We start from the raw sequence: 12,734 nt of genomic DNA on the forward strand, positions 1-12,734 counted from the left end.
AAATGGGCACAAGCCCTCCCCACCATAGCTTTACAGTCTTATCCTGCAAATTTTACTAAGAAGTTCTGTGGCACTTCTCATATGAGTAAAGTTATTCATGTGTACAAATGTTGGCAGGATCAAGCCTTTTAATGTTTGCCTGGATGTAGTAGGATGGGAAAACTGTTTAACACAAATCATATTTCTGAAAGAGCAAAGATGGTCTGGGGCTTAAAATGTGGAATCCCACTGTAAATTAGTATTAAAAACATTTGCAAACCAGAAGGCAAAATAAATTAACAAACAAAAAAAAAGGAAAGAGACATTCCTAGCTTGGGTCAATCCATGCTATGATACACCCACCCCACCAGCTATGAAGTCTAATCTTCCCAAAGGCATTCTCCTGTTAAACAGCAAATTATTTAGACTATGTATTCCTGGAGAAGAAATACCAACCAACCTTGCTAACAAGACATAAATGGTGGGATTCAATCTGAATATAAATACTTAATAATAATTAATTTGACAGTCTGAAGATCACTCCTTGAATGGCTTCTTTTATGTATTTGAATTAACTTGAATTAGATACTTTTTAGTTTCATAACTTAGTTAAGATTATTTGTCTACCGATTTATAAAATTATTTAAATTATCCATGACAGGATCCACCAACCCTTAAACAAGATTCCTTTGTCCATCTATAAATTGTTTTAGCTATCTCTGAAACACCAAGACAGGACTCTCTGCTGATTTTGGGAATAAAATACTTTGGTTTTATCTTGCGAGAAGAGTGTCTAAACCAGAGTGGGCCCACTCAAGGTGTAATCCCTGTTGAAAGCTCTCCACAGAGATATAGAGAAGAGATTGTCGCTGAAATAATCATTCTTTATAGCTTGTGTTCTGCTTTATTCAGTCTTTTTTTTATGTTTATTTTCCTTTCTTTAATAAAGTAGCCATAGTTAATAATTGTGATTATTTTGCTTGTCTCTAACTGTGGTGTACCTCTTAGTCTAAAATAGTGGAAGACACATTCCTAAACTGGCAGTAAGAGAGACAGTTATCAAGATCTGGCCAACTATATCTTGTTTCTATAGACGATACATTTTTAGTAATCTATGTGATGATTTCTTGGTGCTCAACACTTTAAAACACCCCTTTTTACCCCAAACAGATGTCCCGTGCAGGTATGCATTTTATAGGGTCCAGTTCCTTGATACCTGGAATTGGAAATGAACTTAGAGGAAGGCATCTCCCTGAAGAAGCTGATGATTTGAGTAGGGCTCCTAATGTCTGGTAGAGTGCGGAGACAACCTCCTTTCCCAACCCCTCAACCCTCACAGGAGGTTGGGACCAGGTGTGGAGGGGCTGATGGCAACCTTTTGCCAGGTGCAGACAATTAAGGAAGGAAAAATGACCCAAGCACTATACAAATTATTGCTTGACAGCTCCCAGATGAGTAAAGCTGCAGCCTAAATAAACCACATCCCTTATTTTAATTCCTGGGTGTCAGGGACAATAGCATGTTTCAATGGTCATACATACCTGAATACTGAATACAGCAAATAGAGGTTGGTTTATTAGCTACTGATATCTGTCTCTCAGATTTAGTTGGAGGAGAATTTTCCAATAGATATTCTTTATTTTTTCTTAAAAAAAAAAAAAAATTAAGGAAAATATAGTTAAATGTCATAACAGTACATTTTCCACTTTACATGCTAAACGTTTTATATTACAGTTAGAGTAAAGTATAATTCATCCATATCTCTTCCCTCTTTTTTAGATTCCCAGATAGATATCAGTAACTTAAGGGTGAAAAAACACAACTGGGATGTTTTAATTACTACAATAACCAAGCACTGAAACCCAGGAAATTGAGTCAATGTTAACTTTAAAAATAAAAATCCAAAATCTGAAGTTGTGCGAATACACCAAGTATGCAGACAATCTAAATTCTGCCCTGTAGTCAGAACAAGCAATAACTGTACAATTATGAATGATGCATATTAGTGCTCCTGGTTCCAAATTAAAACTATTTTTAATGATTTTTTTTCATATTTACTTCTTATGGTGTCATTACAGGGCAGAGTTAATGTTCTTTGTGTGCCTTAACTGGGTATTCCATACATTGACATGTCTGGATTTCTTTTAAAGTTAAGCTTAAATCTGAATTTCCTGGGCTTATAATGCTGGATTTTTGGGGTAATTGTAGAATTTTTTATGTTTCTTTCCCTTAAGATATTTATATTTTTCTCAGCTTTAACTCCATCATAACAGTTTTGTCTGGGAATTTTCTGGGTTTTTTTATATATTAAAATTTGTATATATTAACAATAAACAAGAATCCTAAAAAGAATGCTACCATGCAAATACTTCTAATGATTTGAAGATACATAGTATCAACCCTAAATTAGATAATTTTATTTTGACGTTTAGGGTCAGATTCACTGGTATGCTATGGGTGCTTCACACTCCTCTAGAGCAGCCAAAGCATACTGGCCAGTTAACCAAGGTTTATAGCTGCTTGCTGCAGGTCCCGTAATATTGCTGCTCTAGTACACAGCGGATTCAAGGCCACTGTGTCATGGGGATGGGAGCCTTTAAAGCTGTCATAAATATAAAGGGAAGGGTAAACCCCTTTGAAATCCCTCCTGGCCAGGGGAAAGCTCCTCTCACCTGTAAAGGGTTAAGAAGCTAAAGGTAACCTCGCTGGCACCTGACCAAAATGACCAATGAGGAGACAAGATACTTTCAAAAGCTGGGAGGAGGGAGAGAAACAAAGGGTCTGTGTGTCTGTCTTATGCTGGTTTCTCCCGGGGATAGACCAGGAATGGAGTCTTAGAACTTTTAGTAAGTAATCTAGCTAGGTATGTGTTAGATTATGATTTCTTTAAATGGCTGAGAAAAGAATTGTGCTGAATAGAATAACTATTTCTGTCTGTGTATCTTTTTTGTAACTTAAGGTTTTGCCTAGAGGGGTTCTCTATGTTTTTGAATCTAATTACCCTGTAAGATATCTACCATCCTGATTTTACAGGAGTGATTCCTTTACTTCTATCTACTTCTATTTTTATTAAAAGTCTTCTTGTAAGCAAACTGAATGCTTTTTCATTGTTCTCAGATCCAAGGGGTTGGGTCTGTAGTCACCTAGGCAAATTGGTGAGGCTTTTTACCAAACCTTGTCCAGGAAGTGGGGTGCAAGGTTTTGGGAAGTATTTTGGGGGGAAAGACGCGTCCAAACAGCTCTTCCCCAGTAACCAGTATTAGTTTGGTGGTGGTAGCAGCCAATCCAAGGACAAAGGGTGGAATATTTTGTACCTTGGGGAAGTTTTGACCTAAGCTGGTAAAGATAAGCTTAGGAGGTTTTTCATGCAGGTCCCCACATCTGTACCCTAGAGTTCAGAGTGGGGGAGGAACCTTGACAAAAGCACTAACCTCCAAGGTAGCATGGGGTCAGGGAATCTTTTAAAAAACAGTAACAACTGGAACAACTGACGTATCAAGGAGACCTCTTGACATACCATGATCTGAATCTCCCTCATACCCCTGACTCACCACAACCAATAGCACTGTAGAATGGAAATTGGCTGTAAAGGAAGGGTTATGATTGTTTGACTTACCTTTGCAGTCACAATGATGCCAGTTAAGAGTGACATGAGCTGTTGACCTGCCCCTGTCTGTGATCATAACAATTGGATGCACCAGTAACTTAACTGAATTTCAACCTGATCTTCTCAAATATAGACTATCCACAACACTTCCATAATTTTAACTATATGGGGAGTTTGAAGACTCTGGTGTTCCATTACTGAGATATCCAGAACTCCTGATACTAAATTTCTTAAAGAACCCTTTTTAAATCAGTTTAACTCAAACTAGTTAATGGATGTCCTTGTAAATTCTCAGCAAAATCCATTCTGCATTCAAAAACTATGTAAGTAGGTGAAGATATGTTGAATTCTCCATACATAAGTAGACTTGGCAGCATGATTTTGTAATATAATTTTGATGGATATGTGACATTGCACCCAAAAAGGCTTTATGGAAATATGCGTACGAATGTATATATGACATAACTAGAATATGTTTTATGCTACATATGCCATGTAACATATCTCTGCAAAGGTTATGATCTTCTGAATATATTCATCCTATTTGTATGCATGTGTCATTTTTGTTCTCGAAGTTATGAATATTGGCTGTATACTTGTTTAATTTTAAATAGCCTCAGTGAAGCAGTTGGTCAGCTTCCTGAGAAAAGACTATTCTCAGTAAGTGCCCAAGCAAGAAGCCCTGAAGCCAACAATGAACTTGGAGATGCCAATCCACATCTGAGCTTTCCTAGGAATGTAGCTTGGCTGGTAAGGAACTCAGTCATGCCTGGACATGTGACTTGCCCATGTAACTCCAAAACTCCATTTTGTAGCTGGATTCTACACAGCGACAGGGAGGGGTGTCCACCCACAAGAGAGTCTGTTTAAACCCCTGGGAGACCCTTCCATTTGGTCTTCAGCTGGCTCAAGAGAAAGCCTCTCCACCCCAAAAGGATACCTGAAAGAAACTGGAACAAAGGACAGTAACCACGGGGAGAGGGGGCGGTGAGTGATTGTTCAACCCAGACTAGAAGGAGACTAGTCTGTAAAAGGAACCTTACTGGAATACCTCCTCTGAGGGTGAGGTTTTATCAGCATTCAGTTTTCTTACTGTATTAGGCATAGACTTGCGTGTTTTATTTTATTTTGCTTGGTAATTCACTTTGTTCTGTCTGCTATTACTTGGAACCACTTACAGAAAGTAGGATTTATTTAATAAAATCACTTTTTATTTATTATTTAACCCAGAGTATGCATTAATACCTTGGAGGATGGGGGGGTGGCAAACAGCTATGCATCTCTCTCTGTGTTATAGAGGGCGAACAATTTATGAGTTTACCCTGTATAAGCTTTATACAGGGTAAAATGGATTTATTTGGGGTTTGGACCCCATTGGGAGTTGGACATCTTAGTGTTAAAGACAGGAACACTTCTTAAGTTGCTTTCAGTTAAGCTTGCAGTTTGTGGTACATGGTTCAGACCTGGGTCTGTGTTTGTGGCCGGCAAGCATATCTGGTACAACCAGGCAGGGTTCTGGAGTCCCAAGCTGGCAGGGGCAGAAGTAGTCTTGGCACATCAGTTGGCAACCCCAAGGGGGTTTTTGTAATCCAACCCATCACAGGATATTTATATTTTTAAGCATTATTTTTAATTATTTAAAAGTTAATAGTTGCTGGAAATTATGGGGGGACTCAAACAATAGTTATTTAATGATCCGATGAAGTGAGCTGTAGCTCACGAAAGCTCATGCTCAAATAAATTGGTTAGTCTCTAAGGTGCCACAAGTACTCCTTTTCTTTTTTCAAAAAATTAAATCATCATAATAGTAAAACACAAATTATCACCACATGTCAAAATATACAAAGTAAATATCCTTAAATAAAACTCCAATAAGTTCTCTAGCAGCACTTTACTTACTTTGCCTATCTGTGAATTTTAATTATCAATGAAATATTTTTACTCAGTTTGTATTTATTAACATCTGCCAATAAAAATCTAATCCTTCCAAGCTTATACATAAACAGAGGGTAAATCCTTACTTTTAATGCAAAACTCAGCTCAGCCTTAGCTAAACCACCGAGCCACAATAAGCATCTCCAGAATACTGTTCCCTGCCAAAGGTCAGAAAAACCACTGAAATGACACTTTAGGCCCCGGTTCTGCAGTGAGATGTAGATATGCAGACACTCGCACCTGCACAATCTCAAAGGCACCCCATGCAGATGCTGAAGTTCACCTGCTTGCATCCAACTGAAGGATTGGACTGACATCAGAAAGGAAGGTTACAAGTATGGTATCTGTTTTCATCAATGTCAATAATTTACCATCATCTATGCAAAAGTTATCAGGAATTAGGACTCTCAATGCATCCCTTTACATTATTCTGCTTGCCAATTAAAAAATAACCACTAATTCTTTCAAGATGAACCAATATTTTCCAGTTTACAGACAGTACGATGGATGTGCTGGTTACGTGTTACAACGGCAGCCTTGGTCGGGTAGCCTAATAATGAATGAATTCCAAGTTAAAGTGTTTTTTCAGATACCTATACCAAAAAATAAAATCAGTTTGTTGTATTATTTCTTGCCGACAAAAAAAATTACTTAGGGACAGTGCCTTAAAATATGGTTCTACTCTCAAAAGTGAAGGTGTAAAAACGCTTTCTTACTCAGCATATATACTCCTGGTGTGTTGTATCCGCTTATTTCAGTCACAAATAAAAACTGTTTTGTTTTACTCGTTAGTACCACAGAGTCAACACAGAGTGGGAATTAGATACTATATACTTGATTATACAAGTCTTTCTTAAAATCAATAGTACTATTCATCTGAATGCTTTCCAAAGTGAATAAGGAGTGCACCATCTAGCACTATGCTATTATACATTTCAGAAATGCTATTAAAAAAGAAAAGCTAAGAGCAACCACTACTGTCACACTTCATTTTTGCCTTTGCATCATACATAAGCCAGATCCCAGGGTGAATTTACAGGGTTGGCAGTTAGGAACAAATGGGTGTGGTACATCCATTGCACGACTCAGCATAAAACTGTCAACTCCTTAAGATCACACTGAGACCTGGATTGTGTATCATTGGCAGTGATGATAATTCTACAGGTCAAATTCCACCCTAACTAAAATCTGTGCAGCTTCATTATATCCAATGGGACTGCATATGTTTACGAGGGGGGAAAAGTTTTGATTTCAATGGACGCACACAGGCGTAGAACTGGCGTGGTGAATCAGGCCAAATATATTTCCACTTGTAAAATGAACAATACATCTGAACTCAATGAGCTACAATAAGCACAGAACCTCATGAAGCCATATTTAGTCACTTTTCAGACTAGAACTACACATTGAAAACACTATGGTTCTGAACTCTTTTAGCACAAATATGCTTTTTTAAGTTAAATGAATCATTTTAAAAATAGAGAGAACAATAAATGTTATCTTTTGTACATAAAGCTTAGTTAAAATTAATGAATATAACCTAAAATGTCTTTAGAGTACATTTAGCAGTTTTTCCAGCTATACATCAGAAAAATGCATCTCATAGCAAACCTAAGAAGCATTTTAGCTCAAATCATATCCCCAATTTAAAAATGTCCAATAGAGGAGGTAGGTAACTGCAAAATACCTTTTCAAGTAAAACATCTATTTAAAATCATTTCAATTTTTTTTTTAGTGCATCCACTGAATTACCTACCGTTTGCAACTGCTCTTCCACTCTGATATCTTGTTATTTTTCTTCAAGTTAGTCTTTGGAGAAAACATGGTCATTCTGCAAAGAAGAAAACAGGCTTTGCTATACTTCTATAAAGGCACTTCTAAAACATTGTTCAGGAATAAGTATTTTATTTAAAACAACAGTGATTCTGTTTTCCTCTTCATACATGCAGTTGTTCCATTAGTGACAGTGAGAAATATGTACACACATCAACAGAAGATTAGATCCCTGTAATCATCTTACTTTCTAGTTCACCAAATATTGCTTGTGATAACACATTTGATGGGTGCTACACTTTGAAGAACATGAAGGCCTGAGATATCTAATTCTGAACAGCAGCCTTTCTACACAAGTAGTTAGCAGGATGTCACTGTACTAAGTGGACAAAGCTCATTCTACAAATTTTGAGAGGACATGAAAAAGTTGCCAGTAGGAGATGGCAGTTTCTAGCATGTATGATTGTTCCCAGCCCCAATCAATCATCTCACACAACCATAAGCCCTCCCAGCCCAAATCAAACAATTTTACCCTTCTCTCCAAGTCTCCTTTAAGGACCCAAACTGATGGCCCATACAATTGTAGCATAACTCCTCCTTCATCTTACCATAGCTATTCATATTTATGAATATCCATACAAATATTATACACTCACACACAATATACACATATTTACACACACGCGCACTTAACTGGCTCTGGGATCTAAGAATCTTGTGTGTTTATATAAAACTTACACCCAATGTGGATATAATGTTTTGGGAGCTATTGGCCTAAATTCTACTCTGAGTTATATGCAGGCAACCTAACTTAGTCACTTATTTAACCTGGATGGTCACATTGTGACATGAGTACAAAAATCTTTATGGGGTTAAAACATGTCATGTTAGTTAAATTACTTTCACCCTCTGCCCATTCAGAAAAACTAGGGGAAATGGTAGTTGTCATGAGTACGTGCCAGTGAGTACAGATTCCAGTTGATAGTTAAAAGTGGCTGAGAAGGGCACACTTGTGCCCTGAAATATAAACAAGAGAACCTTGAAGGTTAAAGGACTTGGCATCTGATGAAAATGGGGGAGAGAAAGAAGCCCTGATGACATCTCTAACCTACCTCCTTTTTGTACTCAAAGCAAGGGTTGCCCTAAGCATTAATTGATGCTACCACATGAAGTAACTGGCGTTAGGCCTGGTGGCTACCTCCCCTCCTGCTATACTCCTCCACTGTGAAGCAGCAGCAGAAGAGGAATGATTACTGGAAGGTTTAGCACTGGCTACTTCTGAAGACAGCAGCTGCAGAAGAGCTTGAACTGAGCTGTCACAGTGCTACTGTGTGCAGCCTTAATGGGCTTCCTGCACTGTCAGGAATCACAGGGAAAGTTGCTTCTGCAGTGCTACTGTAACCCACACACAGGGTGGATTTGATTTAAATCAAATTGATTTAAATCACTAGTCAGGAAGACTCGATTTAATCATGGTTTTCTACATAAAAGTGCATTCTTGTTGGTTGTTATAACCTTAATACATATTCTTCACAACTCAGAGATAGATGTAGGTTTCATTTTTAGAAGGTACACACTATACATATTTAAACAGTGATTTATTTTGAAAACTTTTCAGATTGTTTGGTTATTTCAATTACCTTTGGTAAATGAAGCAGATATTTAGGAAGTCACTGGGAGGTGAACTATCTCCAATTCAAAAGGTTAATCATTAATATTTGGAGGATTTTCTTGGCGTGATGTATTAGGAGTAGATCACCACCAGACAGACATTTAAATTGTTTTATTTAACTAAAACAAAGTTAAGTATTCTTGATGTTTTTCTTCAACATCAAACATATAATATTTTAACAAAACAAGCATATGTCCCTCGCATCTCACATTTATCTCCAGACTTCTCCTTGTCCAGATCTATTCCACCCTCAACAATCTTCTACTCGTTGAACTTTTAGAAACTTTGCACTTTTAGAGAGAGGTAAGGGATTGACTCTGTGTACTCAAATTTGCAGAGGGGCAATAGAGTTGAGGTCTGTTATTTCTCACCTCTATATATTATTTATTGATTTTAAAACATTTTTGGCTGTTAACAAGCATGTTACCTCTGGAGACACAAATCCACAGTCTGAGATCTGCAAAACTAAGCATCTCTGATGGTATCTTCTAACCTGAGCACTGAGTCCCATTGAGTAGATAGAAAGATTAACCTAAATAATCTATACAGAAGCCTGTGTAACCCCATAAAATTGGGTCCCTAATCCATGAACTATTGGAAATCATTTACAAAAGTTTTCTTAAACATTACATTAATATATTGTCTCATAGTATAGAATTAGAATTTATAATCCCTATTCCATGATGAGATACCTTTGAGCTATAACATATCTTAATTAAAACAATCTTTAGATAGGTTTTTCCCTCAAAAAGCATTTTATCAAAAAAAATCCAATTTAAATTTAAAAAATCCAATTGTTTTTTCTTTTTAAAAAAAAAAAATACTTGATTTTTATCCACCCTGCCCACACACCTCCTGGGTGTGGTGTCCCCTCTAGTGGCACCGAGACCCCTTAGAGATTAATGAGTCTGCTACAGCCTTAGCTAAGAGCCAAGTGGCTTTTAGCTTATACAGTAGAGGCTCATGAACTAAGCTTCAGCGGGCCCAGGTTTAATCCTGCCTGCCGACGACTGGGGTCTGTTGGTGTTATCCTACTATTACCTAGTGCTCCTCCCCCATCCCCTTTAAGCTGCCTCTCAGCTGTGCAGAGGAGTGGAAAAGATATTGTTTCCCTTTGCAGAAGCAAGGAGAGAGAGAGAGATGGTAAGAGAGCAAGAACCATATACAAGAAAGAAAGGAAAGAGGGAATTATTGCACACTCTTTATTAAATAGACTTAATAGAGAAAAACAGAAACCAAAAGTACATGTTGAAGGAGAGAGAACGTCATAGAGTGGAAGAGAAGGAAAGAAGCAAGAAAAGTACAGCGAACGAAACGTTGCTCTCAGTTGATGTGTCTATCCCTACTGATTAAATGAGATATTAAGTACCAATAGATTGCTCATAAACTGTGGGTATTTTAATTTCTAACATATCGTTAGCAGCCTATTTATCCATATTTTGTACCATTATATTATTTTCGATGCATCATTTATTCCACAGTTGCCACAAGGTATTTCTACACAATAAAAAAGGAAACAAGGTACAGTAATATTACATCCGTATAAAATATCTTCAATAGAATTTCTACTCACTGTGGTGCTGTTGCGTAGCCTGATGACTTAATTTTACTGTGGAAAACCAGTGACTGGTCTTTCATTGCGCCCTTTATACCTGCATTAAAATTGTTTGAACTTTTAGTAGAGGATTTTCTTAACGTTACATTTCCGTAATTCAAGTTAGAGGAAAATTATTTCTTTAAGATAAGGAGACAGCAAATGTTCCATTATGTATAAATTCTTATGCATTCTAAATATTTAAAAGTGGATAATAATTATGGAAGGTATGGCAAATTAATTGTCTAGAATACCAGTAACTGGACAGTTGAGAGAATACAATTTATATTTCTGTCTTACATATTGCCATTTATGTGACAAATAAATAAAACAACAAACGCTAAACATCAGATTAAAAATTTAATTATTAAATATTAGATCTTCACCTTCTACAGCATTCACTTGAAAGTGATCATAGGTATCTCTGATACCAGCTTCCATAAAAGCCTTGAATTACAGGAAAATTTATAGTTTTGCAGCCAGTCACTAGAATGCAACAACCATTTTTGTGTGGAACAGTTTCATCAGAGCAAATCTCAGGTCCACTTTATTATTATCTACAAATGTCATGCAATTGTTTGGAAACTGATCAGCATACAAATTATTTAAAGAACCTTTGAAATCATCCTTAAATAATTTAAACAGATACATCCAACAGCTGAAAGTTAGTATATGAATCAGGATTAAAAAAACTGGTACTGTATTATGAGTCTTCTGTTAAATTTACCCAATAAACCCCAATGCTCCAAAGCACAAGCCAACCACTAATTTCCTAGCATTGGAAAGAAACTTCTATGGCAGCGGTCCTTGGGGGGTAGGGGCACGGAGGAATTTTTGAGGAGATGCAGCAGGGCCCAGACCAGCCCCCATGGGAAGAAGGGAGGAAGCGCCACCCAGCCGCGCTCTGCCCCTAGCTCCGCTCTGGCTCCGGCCCCTCCCACTCCCCCAGCTGAGGCCCTGGCTTCAGCTCCTGGCCCCAACTGCAGCCCAGCCCCAGTCCCACTCCCTCCGTGGCTCCTGCTCCCGGTCCAGCTCCTGGCCACAGCTCCCGCTCCTGGCTGCAGCTCCTGGCCACAGCCCTGCTCCCAGTGGGGCGGGGGACACAGAAGGGGAGCATGACATAAAAAATTTGGGGACCACTGTTCTATGGGCAAGTCATTACACAACCATCCACTGTACAGTTATTGCAAAATGTCTGTTCAGAGTGTGTCAGTTCAGGGCAACTGCTCCTGTATTTTCCCACTCATGGTCCAGCAAGGACACCCACTCTAGGCTCCCATAATCTCTCTTGGGTAGAGACCCATGTCTCTTTCCCTGCTGACCAGGATTTTTCTACGCTGCACATTTCCCTGCCTAAACTATGAGCTCCCCAGCAAGCCAAGTGGCCTAACCAGGCTAGCATCTGTGCTTTACTTACTCTTCAAAGGCTCTGAACAATATAATTGCCAAAGTTATAAGCTACCACACAGCCCTATCTAAGCAAGCATATATATTCTTAAGTGAAAGCATTACAGAGAAAACATTAACAGAAAACAACAGAACCTATAGGCATGCTAATAGGCTTACCAGAGATCACTCCCAACCCCAGCAAGGGCTCTGGTAGGATTCAGTCCTTCAAACCCACTAAGGAGTTTTTCTGCAGTTACAAGTTCATAACAGCTTTTGCTCAGAACAAGGACATCTATACATAGGTTACCCTTTCCTTTGTACAGTTTGGGTCTTTGATCAGCAGAGACTGTGAATAAGTAATCAGCCAGAAAGGAGTTCTCTTCTCTGGGTGTAGCTTCAAAAAGCTTGGGTCCATTCGCATACCCCTCTGTGATAGGGTGCTCGGGGGCCAAGCATCCTAGTGGTTAGTGCACCCAGCTTCCAGCCCCTTGCCCCTCTGGCAGAACAGCAAAAGTGCTTGTTCTTAATCCTAAACCAGGAATCTTCAGCTCTCCACCCATATCTGGGACTCAGCCTTTAGGTTGCTGTGGTAGGGGGGATCCGGACTTGCCCGCTCCACCAGGTCAAAGCCCAGGGCCCTGTGGGAAGCAACAACAGCAGGGTACTTCCTGCAGTGAGCCTAAGTCTGCTGCCCTGGGCTACTTCCTACCTATATGGCCCTTCAGTCTGGGGTGTGGCCCCTATAGTCCTAACAGTCAATCATTTAACAAAAAGAGTCCAAAAGA

General features: G+C 38.6%; 1 protein-coding gene across 1 annotated transcript in view; it reads right to left on the reverse strand.

Annotated features, from left to right (window-relative positions):
* Nucleotides 1-12,734, reverse strand: part of WDR27 (WD repeat domain 27) — a 189,381-nt gene that overhangs the window by 126,112 nt on the left and 50,535 nt on the right. The window contains exons 14-16 of the mRNA XM_084622670.1: nt 10,540-10,618; nt 7,278-7,352; nt 1,521-1,624 (exon numbers count right to left, since the gene is read on the reverse strand). Of these exons, the coding sequence (XP_084478796.1) occupies nt 1,521-1,624; nt 7,278-7,352; nt 10,540-10,618 (258 nt within the window). The remainder of the gene's footprint in view (nt 1-1,520; nt 1,625-7,277; nt 7,353-10,539; nt 10,619-12,734) is intronic.

This window comes from Lepidochelys olivacea (assembly GCF_965140295.1).
Source record: "Lepidochelys olivacea isolate rLepOli2 genome assembly, chromosome: 3".
NCBI lineage: Eukaryota > Metazoa > Chordata > Testudines > Cheloniidae > Lepidochelys > Lepidochelys olivacea.